Source organism: Morone saxatilis, unplaced genomic scaffold (assembly GCF_004916995.1).
Source record: "Morone saxatilis isolate NCDOM2014 unplaced genomic scaffold, NCSU_SB_2.0 Contig15, whole genome shotgun sequence".
Classification (NCBI taxonomy): domain Eukaryota; kingdom Metazoa; phylum Chordata; class Actinopteri; family Moronidae; genus Morone; species Morone saxatilis.
Genome location: NW_023339707.1, coordinates 16,100,121 through 16,118,510, shown reverse-complemented (window position 1 = coordinate 16,118,510; position 18,390 = coordinate 16,100,121). Strand labels below are relative to the sequence as shown.

Here is an 18,390-nt window from a genome sequence, read left to right as displayed (position 1 = left end):
GATGAAAATAAGCATACATCAACAACAATCACATATGGTTTCAGTAAGAAATCATGCATCTTCATGTGTGTACAATACCTGTGATGGCGTGATGGGAGAAGGCCTCTACATAGGTCAGGTAGTTGTGAGGACAGTGTTTCTTAAGCCACTTGCAGACATCCTGCTGAGTCCACAGCACCACAGGCTTAGACAGACTGGACAGCGTAGGACTCGTGTGATACACAGTGAAGGCTTCGCCCGGACGCAGCTAGAACACACAAGGAGCGGAAAACTTTATATTAGCCAATGCACTGTAGCATGTGTGCGTGGGTGCAGTATTAGCAAGACAGAGCCAGTGAGTGTGGGTGTATGTGTGCATTTGTGTTTTAATTTCCAGAGGTACTATATGATGTAAGTTGGAACATTGCTTTTATATTGCCCCCCCCCCCCCAAGATAATCACCCTGTAATTGCTCCAGCTTTCTTAAATATACAACATGCTGGATTTTCTCATTAATGTGAAATTAGCTGGGATGATGTGTTCTAATGCCATAGTTTGCAACAGAATCCCTTCTCGTAGTCTAGTAAATTACACATGTGCAAGAGTGCAAGTAAGTAATGTAATAGAAAGCAGCTTATTAAGGGTCTATACACTATTGTGTAGCCTGCAGTGTTTCATCTATCACAGGTACTAGACAGAAATGTACACGTTACCTTTAACCGCTTAAACATTTGAAAAAGTAATTTCACATAATGAGCTCAAATGTAACCCAAATTAAGAGCGAACATAAGGTTTAAAAGTTTGCAGGCGTAGAAGGACAAACAGATGCCAAATTAAAAGGAGCACCCAGTTTTTCACTTTCCAACCCTAATTTAGCAAGACAAATGTAAAGCTGCTATTTCTACTGCATCACCATATTTTCTCACATATTTCACACTTCTCTTCTCTGCCAACATTATGTCTTGATATGGTAATTACATTCCATATATTATTTCTACCAGCATGGGTTGTGTAGTATTGTGACTGGTATGGTCCTTTTTCCGGAGGTAATTTTTCCTGACAGCAGTGCCTTCATTATGCAGTCAACACCGAATTACTGTGATTCTGTCATCTTTATCTTTGGACTATGTGAGCACACATCTTTATTCCTCTCATACTCAATGTCTTTCTCTCGGCTTCTTCACACACCTTCCTCTGACCCTGAACGTTGTCAGACAGCTTTTCTTAGTGTGTCACGGCCATGTGCGGGGAATTAATATGGACATTAATAAAGTCACAACCAGTTCATATGGGCCAAAAACACAACCACTCCTTGTCCTCTCAGCTCCCTCTCTTGTGGGGCTCTCATATCTAATCCATTCATTCATGCTCTGACTGAGCCAACTCCACAACAAAGACTTTGGCTGATTTTCAATAGAAAACACAGAACTGCTGCCAAACGTTCCACTCCATAACTGACTGTATTTAATAGGATTATGTATGCTGAAATGTCATACACACAAATGCAACTTAAACACACTCTTGTAGCTCAATATCCAATGTTCTTGCTTTCTTGTTAATGACCCAAAGACTAGCTCCCAGAACACCTTCACATCTCAATATGTGATAGACACAGGTTTATAACTATTTACATATTTTCCTGCTGCTGTAATGAGATCTCCTCCTGTCAATTTAAGCACCAATCAGCCCTATCAAGTTCTGGCTGGTCCAGCAGCTAAGTGTGTTCTGCTTTGTAGGTCTTAATTGAAAACAACTCCATTTCTCCGCTCCAGTGTGTTTGCTCGTTTCCTAATTACACACATACTTTCTAACCTGACTCAATGGAGCACTGAAGCCATTTTAATAACCCAAATTTACTGTTCTCCCCCCCCATCATTAATTGTGATTGAGTTGGGAGAGGTGTGAAAATGCTCTCTCTTGTGGATGATTGAGTGTGGACAAGAGAGGATAAAAATGCTCCCTCATCTTCGGATAGTCATAATGTGTTCCTGCAGTGAAACTGCAATCCCGCTGATTTAGTCCCTATCGTCTCTACAATCCTCATATTTGCATAGGTGAGTTAATATTGTAGAGTGTGGAGGCAGAAAATGCCCGGACAATCATTAAGTATGGTAAATTTAACAAGACAAATAGAACTTTGTCTACGTCAAGTCAAAGGCAACAGAACCTGAACCCTGTTTGGTATTTTGATGCACAGTTTACAGCATGAATTAAGTTAAAGCTAAAGCAATCTCACTTTCAAATATTGTTTCTTAAAGGAATAGAAGTAAGACATTTGGGGAAGACATTTGGGGAAAATATGCTTTCTTGATGAGAGTTAGATGAGGAGGTCGACCGCTCGAAGCAAGGAAACTAGGTAGACTGGCTAGATGTGGGCAGTCTTTATGATAAGCTAAACTGACCGACTGCTAGCTGTAGAGTCACATTTACTGTACAGACATGAACGTTTTTTAAATGTGAAACTAACTAAAAAATATGTCTCCATAGTATGTGAGAATGCTTTAGATAGGTGGAGGTAATAGGTATGTTGGTGATAAGGTTTCGTGTAGTTTTTTGCTTTTCAATGCTTATCATTTGTGTAGTTTAACAAGACATATGCATATTCTAAATATATAATAGGTCACATCTGAAGCAGGGACTGTGACATTGAATTGAAGATGATGCATTACATAACAATCAGTAAAATGAGGTTAAAATTATGTGATTGGAAATTTTTCAAAGGAGAGAGTAATTAACCGTGCGGCAAGTACCTCAAGTCACTGATAGAAGAGCAAAGAACGGTACTGAAAGCTTTTCTCGATGGCAAAGACATCTTCTTCTGACTGGCTATGAGTTGAGCTGAAGTTCGCCCACAATAGACAGGGATGGACAGATCCAATATCCTACCAAGTATATTTTTAAATTACATTAAATTAAATATTTAAAAAAAAAAAATTATTTCCAACGACAGCCTCCCAGGTGGTTCTGTGTAACAAACCTATTGTCTATATGGCACTTTTGGTGTGTGCCATGTGTCACTTGACATGTGCTGCCTACTTAACGTGTCACATCACCCATTTTCCTGGGTGTTTTTCTAGCATTTTCCCCTTCCCTGTGTTTCCAGTTCTCCCCTGTCTGTCTTTGTGTATGTTTGTGCATGTGGTCTCCCTTCCTGGCTCCTGGCTCTGAACACCTGTCTGCAATAGCTCATCACCACTCCCAGCTGGCTTACCTGCCTCGCATCAGCTCGTCAGTTTGCACTAGTTCAACCCCAGCTCTACACACATCCTGCGCAAGATTGTTTTTTTTGTTCAACCACAGTGGTGGCCAATTCTCTTCATTTTTTTGTGCTTTAACCATTGTTTCTTTGTATCTCAGGATCCCGTTCTGCTTGCCTGCCCGCCACCAACTCTCCCTTGCATCCTCTGTCGGCCACACTGCCTTGCCATCCTCCATTCCACCTTTCCTTTGCCATAAACAGCCATCTATCAGCAACTACTGTGATTTTTCAATAAATGTGATAAACTTTGTCTGCCTCCTGATCTGTGTTCTGTGCCTGGGTCCACTTTTGGACTAAACACAACATTACTCTGTTGATGTATGTGGCGCATACGACATGAAAGGAGAGCAAGAGAAAATTTCCCTGCTGGCTCCACAACCTATGGCATTAAAACATAAATTAACACATCACAGATAGCGCAGTTAAAGATTCATAATAATCCAGTGACCTATATGTTTGAGTAAACACATTTTAAAAAATAGCGTATACATGGTATCGAAAGATAATCCAATAATCTGGAATAAAGTATCTTTAATAGTGACTAAACTATGGCTATGCATCATCACAGAAAAAGTACTTTAGATCTACCAAGCATCATTAAATCCGGGAAACAGATCCAGGTCTTTGTTATTTCATGACTCACATTTGTTGACATTTATTTAACTTTGCAGTATATGTCAAGAAAAACTGAATGAACAATACTGAAGACAAAGAAAGATGACAGACAGATAGAGAGAGTGAACAAAGACAGACAGAGAATGACAAAAAGAAAGTGAAGACAGTGTACAGGGAGTGGGGTTCTCTATGAGTGAGTAATGGCCTTCATCATCAAGAAGCCAGACAGAAAGAAAATGGAATGATAGCTCCCCATCATCCCTTCTTCTCTCTTCTTCCTCCCTTACTCTTCTTGCACCGTTCTTTGGCTATCCATCAGACTGTATCTCCTCTGGCCAGTTCTCTGCCGTCCCCGTTCACCCTTTACTACCTCCCCCACTCCTCTCGAGACCTACTTCTGTCCAGCGGGAGGAGCTCCCTCATTCATTACATACAGGAGAGGTAGGGGAAGATGGAGCTGTGGGGAAGGGGTGGCATAGGCAAAGTGGAGGCTGGATATGGAGCGGAAGTCTAATGAGAGGTGGAGGACAGAGAGGAGGGAGAGAAAGAGGGGGAAGGTAATGGATATGCAGCGATATGTTGTATTCAGCACCAAAATGACTGGAACAAAAAGCAACAGGCAAGCTTATTTAACTGCTCCTTAAATATTTTAGTGTGCCTCTTTTACCTAATATGTTTAATTATGTTGCAAAAAAATACCTTTAAAAACATAGTTCTGCATTTTGGGAAATATGCTTATTCGCTGTACAGTAAATATGAAGCTGCAGCCTGGTGCTTGTTTGCTTAGCTTAGCAAAAAGACTGGAAACAGGTGGAAAAAGCTAGCCGTGTTCTGTCTGAAGGTAATAAAAACTGCCTACCAGTATCTTGTTTGTTTAATCTGTACAAAAAAACGTCACCATGAGATAACCAGCGGAGACTCCAGGAGGTCACGGCACCCAGTAAAAGGAATATTTTGTACCTTGTGGCCACAACCAAGCTTGCTATTTCCTGCTTTTTATGCTAAGCTATAAGCTAATTGGCTTCATATTTAGTGTACAGACATGTGAGTGGTATCAATCTTGTCACGTACGTCTCTTATTGTCAAAATATATGCATGAATAGACAAGTTCTATCTCTACCTTATCCCCTATACTTCCTTATATCCTTTTCCCTTTCTACTCCCCATCCTCTCTTCTCTGCACTTCTCTATTGATCATTCTGTTTGTATCCTTGAACAGCTTATTTGTCCTTCCCTGCTTACTTTGTTCTATCATGTCTCTCACCCCCCCACTCTCTCTCTACTTGCTCCTCATAAATTTTATCCTCTTCCTGCCTGACATCCTCCCTCCTCCCTCCCTGTCTTCCCTTTCTCTTGTTTCCTCCCTTCGATCTTTCTTCTGCTTTGACTTCTGTGCACTGAGCTACTTTTTGTCCATTTAAGTGCCTGTGTTTCTGTGTGTGTGTGTGTCTGTGTGCATGCCCTGCCTCTCAGTATCTGAATCAGGGATTAGCCAAAAGTCAGGGGAGCGTGGGGAATCCTTAAAATTCATTCTTTGTGACCGATAACACCTCTCTTCCGAAGCCTGGTTCTGTCTCTGCACATCCACACCCTGCTTGAGATTGATCAATGATGCTACGCCAATTAGCAGTAAAAACGTGAATGTGTGTTTGTGCGTGTGTGTGTATTTGCCTGAGTGAATCTATGGTATATAATCTGCACATCATGTACTGTAGCTCACACCTGCCTTTCCCTTTCTGCTCTGCATCTTTTCTTGCTGTCACTTTATTTCTCCACAGGATACTAAACACTCCTCTTCTGTCTTCTCTGTATGTGCTGCTGTCTAACCTAACAACACTCTCTTTCTATCTCCCTATCTACTGTACCAATCTATCTCTTGCTCTGCTGTCATTATAGAATCAGATCTTCAATCAGTCTCTCCTATCCCAAAGACCCTGACAGATCCTGACACATGATCCTTCACGTCCTCTTTGCACCTCTCTTCCCCACTTCTCATTTAATCTTATCCTTCATTCCTCTCCTCTCAGTAACACAGAATCCTCCCCCTTGTCCCTGGCAGTTTCTGTTGCATCATTTAGCACCCTTGTGTCTCCCACTGCTCAGTCTAGCCTTGTGCATATGCGTGTTTGAGTGTGTCATTGTGATTCTGAAAATGTTTATGTGTGAGCTTTTCTAAGTGTCTACTTGACTGTTCCTGTGCAAAAGAGTGTGTGCGGGCGTGTGAACTGTCAGCCTCCGTTAGCTTTGTGCAACTGTGCCTTTGGTTGTCCTCAGGACTCGGACTTTGTAAATGTCTCGCACTCATGCGAATGTGAGCAGGCTCTCAGTGGGAGGACAAAGGGCCAGATGGGATTTTCACAAAGCTCTCTATTTAGCATGAGTCAAACATGTGTCTTGGACAGAGCAACACATCTCTGAGTGGCAGGACAAGGACAATACAGGCTAAAGTATTTTTGCCTCAGTGCCCAGCAGCTCTTTTTCCTCTCTCTGTGGCTCTCTACGGTGTCTTTCAAACCTCTGTTCTCTAATGCATCATCACTACACTAGCACAGCCGTCAGCCACCAAGGTAATACTTCCAAATGGTCCTCCTGACAGTATATGTAATTTGTCATTGTCTTCCAAAGCAACCCTTGTGAGCATTTTTGTGATCTTGTGCCCTCAGCAGGATGACACCAAGCAACTGAAATATGAGTTCATATGAGGGTTGTCTGATCGGCTACCTTAAAGTTTGGTTAAGTTTAGGCAAATAAGAATACTTTAAGGTTAAGGTTATGGGTGGTCAGAAACCAACAAGGAACCAGTACTGCCAGTTGCAAGGAGGTATCAAATCAAACACTTTATATGTCCAACCACCCACCTGACCTCTTACCAAAATACGTTTTGTGGCATCACGCTAATTCTGCCTTCCCTTCTAAAAGAGGACAATCATTATTTGCATGAAGAGAAGTTTAAGGTTTAAGGTTGCTGTCACTTTTATGGTGAGAACAGTCTAATTGGTTCTATTGAAATCAGTGATAGCTCCTCTGCCACCCACACTGGCCAATTTAAAATCAATAAAACAAAACAGAAAAATTGCAGATCTTTTGACTCAAAAAAATAATAATATGAAAGGTAATCTAATTGGATAACAGTGTTCAATTAAAAGGTCAATCCTAATGTAACAAGAGAAAGAGTGTACAGTTGTGCTGGTAGCTTTAGGAGGCGATACTTTGGCTTTGAGCCTTAATGCTAACATCAGCATACTAACATAATCATAAGGACAATGCTAACATGCTGATGTTAAGCAGGTATAATGTTTACCATGTTCACTGTCTTACTTTATTGTGTCAGCATACTATCATTTTCAAATAAGTATGAAACACAAAGGACAGCAGAGGGTGAAAGCCAGTTTTAGTTTTGCAGGTCTTTGGTCATAAACCAAAGTATTGGACACATTTAAGTTTTGACCTGATAATGGCGCTAGATGAAAAGTCTGGGGATCATCAAAGTGATTAGAATTCATCCTGAGGGAACGGCTGAACCAAATTTCACAGCAATCAATCAAATAGTTGGTGAGACATTTCAGAAATACAACTGTAGAGGAGAAGTCCGGGGATCACAAAAGTCAGTAACATTCAATCTCTGAGACTGACTTGACCCCTGACTCACTATAAGTGGTCATGGGTAGGAAGCACAAGAGTGTAATGCAGAATCATCCATTGTATAATGTTTTTAAAGATCTGAAGAGCTCTTTTAGTGACCGGCTTGTTATGCCCAGGTGCTCTTAAGAGACATTCACAAAATCCTTTGTAGCTGCTGCGTTTTTTAATGAACATTGTTGATCTGAGGTTGTTGACCAGCACTCTTGTGTCCATGAACATCTTGATGTTAATATATCCACTATACTACAGTCACACTGCTGTTTGCACTATTTATTATGCTCTCCCCTTATTTTATACTGCCTCGAGATGTGTACACCTTTTCCTATTGTCCTATGTGTTGTCTGTCATATGTAATTTTGGCACTCAGCCCCCCCGAAGGATTAATAAAGTATTTTGTACAATATAATAACGTAACATGTCGTATTATATCATATTGTATTGTATCAGCACCATGAATGTCTGTACAAAGTTTTATAGTTTCATAAGATATTATGTATGCATGTTGGTGAATATGATAAATGTATGATACAGAGGGGTACAGAGCAACATACAGACACTATGTTGATGTCGCCGTATAGTGCACTTTGACAATAATAGTTTAATAGCATTGTTCAATTATTAAAGCTGACGAACATTCACAACAATTGTAACTAATGGTGGATTCCATATACTGTAACCTAATCCAGTTAAATAATGAGCTTGACTGGAAACAACCACCCTAAAAATCAATAAGGAACAATATAATATGATGCAATCCATTTCCTTATAAGGAGTTGGAAGGCTCTGTGTAGTATATTTGTGTGTTTTCTCTTTGTTATTTCACTGCTTTGAGTCAGTGTCAGCCGAAAAGGTCAGACACTGTGTTCTGTAATGAGGAGGGAAAATAATCACAGACTGGTCCTTCCCATTTGCCCACCCAGCATGGCATATTAGTGAATAAGGGCCTTACTTCCTGTAACAGGCTTGGTTCTGATGTAGGGGAAGAAAGTCACAGTGGCTGCTGTTACTTCCTAAATTGTGTCTCTGTTATTCCACCTATTCCCCAGTCACATCTGAAGGTTCACCCACAAGCTGTGTGTCAGACAGCAAAATGAGCCACCCACAAACCCCTCCCCTCACCCCATCTGGCTACCCAAACAACAGCCAAATAAAGGATGGCACAGAGGGTGCGCTAACTACACAATGAGTCATTATTTGGAAAAATCCTATTAGCACATAGGTCTGAATACAGGTCCACCTGCAGCAATGTAACAACACAAATTAATTTATAACCTCTATTTTAATAAATCATTTAGTCTGCTGTCATTGAGTCGGTGGCTGCTGGTGTGGGGTGACATAATTTCACCTATTTGCAGAACAAATTAACTTGTTTTAAGCATCATGTTCTGCACCTCTAGTGCAGCATTCTGCCTTATTGTGTCTTGTATCAAGACACTTTAATTTCCAGAAAATTAGATAAAAATTAACCTCTGTATAGGGAATAATTGGACCTATTTTTTCATTATTGTTTCATGTAAAACAGGTGATATACACTGAATATTACACTGTGAACCAGAATATATACATATTTATATATATATTATATATTATATATATTTGCATGTGGCACACTACTGAATTATGTTACATCTGCTCCATTATGTGTCCTATAATATTGGTCAGCACTGGCACAAAACCTGCTACTCTGGTAATGGCAGCCATGTTTGTGCATGCATGAAAAGTAATATCTAAGGTTTGTGTCTGCTGTTACTATATCTTGCCTCAGCTGACTGTCTGGTGTGCATCAATATATTTGTGCGTGTGTGTGTTTGTGTGAGTGTGTGTGTGTGTGTGCCCACATAGGAGTTTGCATAAGAGCGCATACTGTGTTATATTAGCTTTGTTAAACAGATAAGGAAGATTCCCCAGGTCCCACCTTATATACAGAAGCTGAGCTGTGTTTCACTTAACTGGTTGTGCACACATCAGCTGTAATGAGGGAGCCAGTGTAATGGAGAATAATCTAATCATCACTCCTGAGAGAACTGGACACACAAACGCCGATCCACACAACCCACACACATACACAGGCATTCCCATAAACACAGATTCTTGAAATTACAGATGCACAAATGGACACTGAATATTTTTGGGAATGCACAGACACACACACATCAGAGAGAGCTGGACTGCTCTCCCAGTAGTTGAATAATGCATAAAGAGGCTTGTTGCCACAAGGAAATGATAAGCCTTACTTCTCATGGTATAGAGGAGGTTTAATTATCCAGTCTCTGTGTAATCACATGGAAACAGCTTCCCACTCGTCTTTTATTAAGCCTTTTATAGCTTTTATAGCTGAGGGGGCACTCTTTTATGAATTATTGAACAATCTTGCAGTGCATATGTACATCTTTCAGCCTCACAGTAGCAAACTTTCTTAAAGGCAGGAGACTAAACAAATGACCTCCACTGGACTAGCTGCTCTCTTTCATGTGAGGAGTAGGAGCCAGGAAGGAGGCTGTTGTGTCATATGCTGTTTTAGGTCAAACACAGGCGGAATGCCTTAAAATAGATTTTTCTGTCTTTGTTTTGCTCTCTGGTGCTGCAAAGATGGGATTTGTGAAGAGCGATGTGTGGAAGTAAATGATGCTCTGGCTGCTATGCTTACATTTTACTGCTGAGCCACCAAACAGGCATTCCTCGCCAACAAATATTCAGTGTTTATACCAGTCAGTTCTGTTAAATCTGTTGTTGGGCTTTGGGAAAAAACACACATCTGTGAATAAATTTGATTTTTAGACAATGCAGAACAGACTGTATAATTCAAGTATTTTCTGCTCTTTTGTACAAGAACCGTTACATCACAAGTAGTGAGGTAACATATCTCGTACCACTCTTCTGTTACATAACCAGTTTCTCTCTGGTGGTATCTACCACAGGCTCAGGTGAGACCAGACAACATCATGAACAAGATAAAGCAATTAGACTTCCTGTTACCACTGAGATTCCGCAGCACTAACGTTGATGCACTAATGCTCTCTCTTGTCTCTCTGTTGATAATCTGCCAAAGTGTACGTATCAGCCCTGTCCCCATCCAAGTCGGGACAGCTTCACAAAACCACTCTTTCTCACATATAGTTGGAAACACTGCTTTGAAAATGCATAGCTTTTATGAGCTACCAGTTAATTCACACTGGATGATATTAAATTACAGAAAAGCTCCTTTCAAGGGAAATTATGTTTTCTTAACTAAGCTACTTAAAAAACAGTTCAAACTACTTTATAGTGATGTAATTGAATACGAAATTATACAAGTGAACTTTACTATTAATTATAACTTATGTTACAACATAAAATAATTATTTTGCACTGCAATAATGACCCAGAGATGGTCTCTATATGTATACTGCCTGGCAAAAAGTCCTTGTTATATCTTAATGTGCTGAAATATACAGGTATCTTTTTATTATACATGTGACTAGAACTTTTAATGGTTCAACTAGTACCCTATGATCGGACAGTTTTTGCAGTGAACCAGTCCAAAGCTCATTGATGCACGTGGGGAGCAAAGGCTGGCCCCTGTGGTCCGATCCAACAGACGAGCTACTGTTGCTCACATTGCTGAAAAAGTTAATGCTAGCTAGCTGATAGAAAGGTGTCAGAACACACAATGCATCACAGTTTTTATGCGTATGTGGATGCGCAGCTGCAGACCAGTCAGGGTGCCCAGGTGGTCATAGGAGGTCATGGCTGATCTTCATATTATTATCTTCATCATGTGCTGTTTTAACTGTTTGAGTTCCTTCTCTCTCTAAAAGGCGGATCAAAAATAACAATAAAGAACCAAATACTAAAAGCTCAAGAAATTACTTACTTTTGCTCATAGATAAAAAATATAAACCCGAATGGCAAATTATGCCTTAAAATGACAAAAATAAACCTCTAAAACACTAGCTGAATGTGGAATTGGCTGAACTGACCCAAAGCAACTGCAAAATGTGATTATCATGGGAACTCCTCAAAGTCCTCCTCTTTAGATTGTGGCAAATATAAGCCATATTTTCTTTCCCTCAGCTGCTGTGATTGCCCAATGGCTAGAATTTATTCCTTTTGAAAAATCCAAAATCAGTGACAGATTATGCGCAAAGCATTTCACAGCAGTGAAACCAAGTGTGGTTTGGGCCCCAGAAGCTTTTTTTCTCTTCCCATGTCTGTTATGGTCCAACCTGCTCAATCCTGAGCTGTCTCTCCTTGCCTGAACGACTTATTTCGTAAGACAAAACAGATTTGAAATTCATTCACATGCAGTGGAAACACTTCTCCACACTGCCTCTGGTCGGTTTGTGTGGACGTCTTTATACCTGGATGCCCTCTGTGCCGGGCTGCTGCAGTAGTTTGACGGTGCGTGTGTGTGCTGTCTTCTGGCCACGGCCGTCGTGCCAGGTCAGGTTGCTGCCTCCGGTGCGACGCGGCAGCTGGTAGCTCAGCTCCTCAGCAGACACCGTGTGCTCCAGGGAGGCACGGCAAAAACTGAAGCTGGACGCCGCTGAGAGGAGAAAAGTAGAATAAGAGGCGAGAAAAGCAGAGAGACAAGCAGAGGCAGAAGAACGAACACTGATAAGCACTCACTTTGTATTGTCTTTTTTTAAGGGGTTTGCATTGTCTATGAAGCAGCAACAGGAACACCAAAAAAAAACAAAATAAATAATTGGTAATCCTCTAAGAGCTTAACAGGCTGCGTTCACTCCAGATTACATGCTTTGTGTGCTGACACTCATACAGCTACAAACAGATGGCTGTTTTGGTGATGGTGGTGGGCAGCGGTGCTACTCCACTGTGATCTCCAATTATACTGAGTGCATATTCACTGACGCAGTGCATGATTTTTGGAATTGTGTCTCTTGCTAGATTAGTCCTTGATTATTTAAATCCTACATCATGAATATTTGATCCGTTTCTTCCCTCTCTCTGTCTGTCCTACTCACTCCTTTCCTCCCAGGACTGAGTGTTAGCTGTGAAGCAGGACAAGTTGTCAATGCAGGGTCAGAGTGCAGTTCTGTAAGAGCCACAGGGCATCTTGTGCAGTTCAGAAGATCAAGTTGAACAGGCTACTGTGCTGTGGTTTGTCGTCTGTGGCAGTGGGTTTATTTTAAATGGGACAAATGTGAATAATAAAAGAGGATTTGACTGCACATCAGCCAGACACAACAGGAAGGAGACAGTGGAAGGGAGCAGAAAAGGTCAAGAGAATGCATGAAAGAGAGCGAAGCAGAGAAAATACCCTTAAGTACTTCAGTTTTTAAGAAAACCTGATTTTTTTAAACATTGTGTAAACAAGAAACCCATTCATTAGAGGTCAAGAGAAATTAGATCTGGGTCAGAGAAACCTGATATTTAGTATATACAGGTTTCTGACATGTGACTTCAAACACACAAAGTCTTACTGTGACAGAGGAGGGATGAGCTAAAAGTTTATCACACATAGTATTTGTGACGAATCATTGTAGCCCAAATAATTCAGTCCAACAAAAACTGAACCTAGAATAAATGAGTTACAGTTGCACTCAAAGGCTCTTTCTCAGATCTTTTACAATCAAAAAGCACTCTATAAGGTACAGCATCCTACACCATTAATATACTTTGAATATGCCAGCGTCGGTTCAAAAATATGCTAGAGGAAAAAACATTACTATCACTAACAAGCTGCAGGGTTGCAGTGCACCTGAAGCGTTCTCCATTTTCAAACAACTGGATTTCTCCCAACAAATCCTCGGTTTTGTGTGCGCCTGTGAACACAGTCACTGAGACAGACACAAAGTTAATGATGGTAGAGCTAAAAGTAGAACAAGGCACAATAAATGTTGTATTCATTACTTTTAAATATGAAAAAAGTGTCTTTACTACAGAACAATGTTAGCGCATTCTTCGAGAAAATCCTCATTTAATCTCCTACAAATGACTTCTAACTTTCTTTTCCTCCCTCCTCCTTAAGGGACCAGATAAAAAAAAAAGAGAGATTGGATTTATTCGGATGTAGTATCTATTCTACAGTTATATAAGGTCTTTTCAGTGTGTTCAACCATTTGTCTGTTTATTATGTTGCTTTCTTAAGGTGATTTTTGTACCGATAGTCATATCTATGTCTATTCAACTGTCCTTTTATAGTAAGGAGTATAAAAGGACAGTTGAATAGACATGAAGATGTAACTAAGATATATGCTGTCAAAAAAATTAGAACAAACAAAACAAGTAGAACATGCCATTCCTTCCAACAGCAAGGGAAAACAAGCCTTACTGGACAATTCATTTTAGAATTGCACAACAGACCACTGAGACCTGCTTGTGGGAAAAAACACCTGGTTGCCTTTGAGAGGAGTTGGGGGGGAGGTAAAAAAACACTTTTTCTCAAACCAGGAGTCTGTTCAAGTGAGCAGTGCTGAATACAGAGTTCACACAGCCATGATGGAGGAATGAAAAAGAGGGAGATGAAAAACAACAAAAGGCCTGTCAGGAATCACTGATGTGTAACCTTTTCTGCCTCTCTCCCTTTGTATACTTTCTTTCTCAGCACTCCTGCTTTCCCCATTTCTATATGTTGATACTTCTGTATCTAGAAATATCTTTTCTTGCTTCCCTTCCTTTCCCTCCTTCTCTCTCTCTTTCTTGTTGTCAGGTCTTCGGGGTCGTCGGGACAAACCGAGCCCAGCCCTGATGTAATTACTGCCAGTCAGACTGAGGGGGAGGAGACAGGAGGAAGGAACGTGGGAAGCTAAGCGCCTTGCAACCCTAAAGACCTGCCAATCTCGCAGAAAGAGACAAGAGAAAGCGCAGAAGCAAGAGCAAGGCGGACAAGAAAGAGGGAGTGAGAGCGGTGCTGTAAATTAGCACCAGAGCCACACAAACTGACAATAAACTGATCAAACTGTAGCGAGGTAAAATAGCTCAGGGAGGAGGCAGAGAGACACCTTAATAGACCAAGAAACAACCTAATTTCACAAGCTGTTAAAGACAGAGCTTTCCAATTATTAGACAGAGACCACCCTACACTTTATAGACATCACGATGAAGATAAAGAAATGCAGCATCATGACTTAGTTCCACTGAAATCTCAATCTCTGCCACAGTGCCAGACCTTGCCACCTCCAGCAGTCATAAAACGAAGACAAAGCGCTCATTTTGCAAGCTTCAATGGACTCGGTCAGCTTAACCTCCTGGCACAGGATACGGCAGAGAATTTAGAATAAGCCAAAAGTGATTAAATATCCATACCTTCCAACAGACGTCTCTTTTGAAATGACATTGAAACATATGCATCTGCTGGTTGCTTTTAGAGTCATAAAGCCTTAAGATAATAGATAATACATTCTAAACGAGATTGAATGAGAGGATTTAGCTGTGTTCCTCAGTGCCTCTAAATGCATCTTTGCGTTCTGAAATGATTACCATTCTTTCCGCTCAGCAGGAGGGGTTATCTGTCACCCTTTCTTGTCTGTCTGAACATGCATTTGATCAGCCTGGACAAGCACCAAATCTCCTCCATCCTATTTGTCACTAACTGGTGTTGTATTATCTCTCGTCACCCTTGCCACTGACTTTTATCACCTTCAGTCGAGGAAGGGGAGAAAAGACAAGGGATGATGAAGGGAGGATGGAGAGGGGCAGGATGAAAAGCAAAAAGCATGATATGTGTCTCCTGAGTTTACGGTCAGTGAATAAAAAATAAATAAGAAGATATGATGTAGTAAAAGCTCAGGAATCTGTAATTCCAACCTCACATAGAGAAAGAAGGTGGAGGAAAAGAGCAAGAACTGTTGGTGGTAGGGGTGCCAAAATCAAGGGCAAAGTGTCAGACAGGTGTTTGTGTGTGTGTCAGTGTGTGTGCAGAGGGTAGGTAGGTCAATACGACTCAGCCCAGTGAAGTGTAACCTCATATCACCTCCTCTTGACTGAGCAGCATATCTGCTGCCCAGAGTGGCTGCTAAATCTCAGAGGTATTCCCTTTTGAAAAGGTAATTAAGCGGTTAGGTACAGCACCCTGGAAGGTCGTTCCAAGCCAAATCCCACAGTAGATTAACATGGCATCACTGGACATTACTCATTTGACTCCAAAAGCGAGCATCTAAATTAGCCCGGGTGGACTACTTTGCTGTGTAGGCTTTTTGTAGAAGTCTGATTTTTGCATAACCTTGGCATCAACTTCAGGAGTGTATGTGTATGTGTTTGCCTCTTGCATGAACGGTGAGGGAAGTGGTCTGGCTAATCCACTTTATTTCAGGCGTCACAGAGAGGGTGCCATGGTGCATTCCAGAAGCATGATATTGGCATCAACTCCCTCCCTGACAAGCACCTCTTCTTCCACTCAAAGATAAAGTTTGTATTTACAGTCCTAAAGTTTTATATGAAAGAGGAGAGAGGAGAAAATCACAGTCATCCTCATTCCTCTGTAATCTGCAAGGGGGTGAAACTTCATCATGCAGTGATTTCATGCCTGTGTAACACATTAAACCTGAAGTCCTAAATATAGCATCAAACAGACCAATGCTGCCAAGTCCCACTATGTCAAGTACATCAATCAATGATACAGATTTGTTGGTTCTATAGTATATTGGGGGTAAAGTGAGGGGCTATTTACAACTTTTCCACTCCACCAGACCCGGTCTTAACCCCAGGAATGAGCCATGAAATTACTCCATTTTCAAATAGCAGGGGTGGTAAAAGAAGAATTCAGGTTGAAGCTTTAAAAATAAATATAAAACCCAGGACCCCAGGGGCTTTTCCCATGATGCATTGCAGTCTATTACCCACTCTGACATGAGACACTGTCGCAGAGGCTCGGGCTGAGGTTTACCTCTCACAAACTATCAGCATCATGGGAACACGCAGATAGGGGAATGGGTGTAAACAATGGACATCCACAACGCAGACTGATTGAAGATAACAACACACCAACTCTCATCAGGACACAAACGAGGGAGCTGCCAACTAAATCTGTGTGTATGATTGTGTGCGTTAGCGAATACCGGCATGCTCATGCATACGTGAATGTAACTCATGATGCCAGCATGAGGACTCGCATATCCACACATCTGTATAATCCCTGTCTGCTTTCGTTTATGCCAGTGGATCAGAATAAAGCTGCAAAGAATCTGTATATGCAGCCATGTGGATGGAGGCTGAATGCTGGATTTTGAATGCAGGGCAATTATGGCTCACAATGCACAGTGCAGCCCAAAACACAGGTGGAGTTGGCATTTTTGTTATGATTCTGCCAGTCACTGCAGAGGTCCATCTGCACCCTGAAAGCACAGAGTAGAGAACAACAAAGGCAGGTCTGAGAAATACCAGGTCGACCTTGTCTTCCTCTCTTTGGGCAGAAACGAACTGGAGGGTCCAATGTTGAGGACCCTTATTCTCTAACTCTCCACTCTGGCCCCCACCGCACTTCCACAGAGACAGACAGAACTATTGATTATCCATCACTGTGTCAGAGAACATACAATTACAGATCGCTTTAGATAAAACACACAGGGAGGCACACAAACACAGTCCACCTAACTCCTCCACCTGAGGCCTCTAGGCTCTGGCTGTCATGTCCGCTGCTGCTCAAAGGAACTCACTACATGTTTCACACAAGAGGAAGAAAATGAAGAATGACACAAACGAAGAGATGGGATACAAGGGTCTGACATGGCCGAGGCTTCTTAAGAGGACAGAGGAATTAAGCTTGGGGTGAATGTAGGAGCAGAAAGACGGAAAAACGGGCAACATGACAAGTCACAGAAGAGAGAACAGGCAGAAAATGAAGCTTCAGAGGAGACCATTAATATTAATTGCATCAGGAAATGAAGGGGGAGAAAGAGGGAGTGAAATGATGAGTAGATGAGAGCATGTGATTGTCTGTTGTTTTCTCCCCTTCACAGCCAAAACCCCATATGACGACGGGGGAGGACAGATTAGATCTCACTGACAATCGATAATTCAGAGCGAATGTCAGAGGGAGGAGGAGAAGGACGGAGAAGGAGGACGAGGTCGATTAATAGGATGTGAGGTGTGATCAGGCTTCATCAAACTTGGGGAATGACAAGATCACTGAGTGCCTTTACATGTGCACTAGTATCCCGGATATGTAATTTCTAGTGTTAGTGAAGTATCCCGGTCATGTGTTGTGCATCCTGGTTTTGAGAATTCTAGTTAAAACCGCAAAGCTATAAACACCATGTCCAGGTTGTTCATGATTCTTCACTACTTGTGCAGATGTGCTGCCAACTCAAAGTAGTAGTTAGTAAAACAAATGAATACTTGTAAACATATAATGATGGTTACATGCTGAAAGTAAACTGAAAATCTGACTGGTAATGCATAAATTGTATTGTCCCTTTCACTTTCCATTACAGGAAATGCTAAATCCAGCAAAGAGGTAAAAGCAGCCAGAAACCAACCTATCTTCATGCTAAACTTTCGAGGTAACTCATAAGAATTAAAGACACACCTGAACTCACATGATCAGAGATCAAAACTGGGACATGTGCATGTTAACATACTCATTGATGTTTGTCTTAACAAGACCTTTCAGCAAAAAGAGGACTGATATTTTTATAACAATACATGTCGACATTGTCACAATGTGAAAGGGGTCACTCGTAGTGGTAAACTTACAAAGAATTATCACCTGAATCTAAAGCTCCTCTTCACTTTGCTGAGCTTTATAAAAAAATTTCAGCTCATTATTTAGCTGTCCAGCCTACAACTTCACCATTTTGGTTCACTCTCACTGCTCTCATAGCGTCATTTTTGGTCACATCAGGCAGCTATTTCCAATGAAATCTCTTAAAGAGAGATCGCTTAAAGGATTAGTGAGTAGGATTCAATGGCCTCTAGCAGTTAAGTCACAGATTGCAACCATTTCAATACAGCTC

General features: G+C 41.2%; 1 protein-coding gene across 1 annotated transcript in view; it reads right to left on the bottom strand.

Moving 5' to 3' along the window:
- samd10b (sterile alpha motif domain containing 10b) overlaps positions 1-18,390 on the bottom strand; it is a 46,929-nt gene that overhangs the window by 14,618 nt on the left and 13,921 nt on the right. The window contains exons 2-3 of the mRNA XM_035656082.1: positions 11,836-12,020; positions 79-247 (exon numbers count right to left, since the gene is read on the bottom strand). Coding sequence (XP_035511975.1) covers positions 79-247; positions 11,836-12,020 — 354 coding nt within the window. The remainder of the gene's footprint in view (positions 1-78; positions 248-11,835; positions 12,021-18,390) is intronic.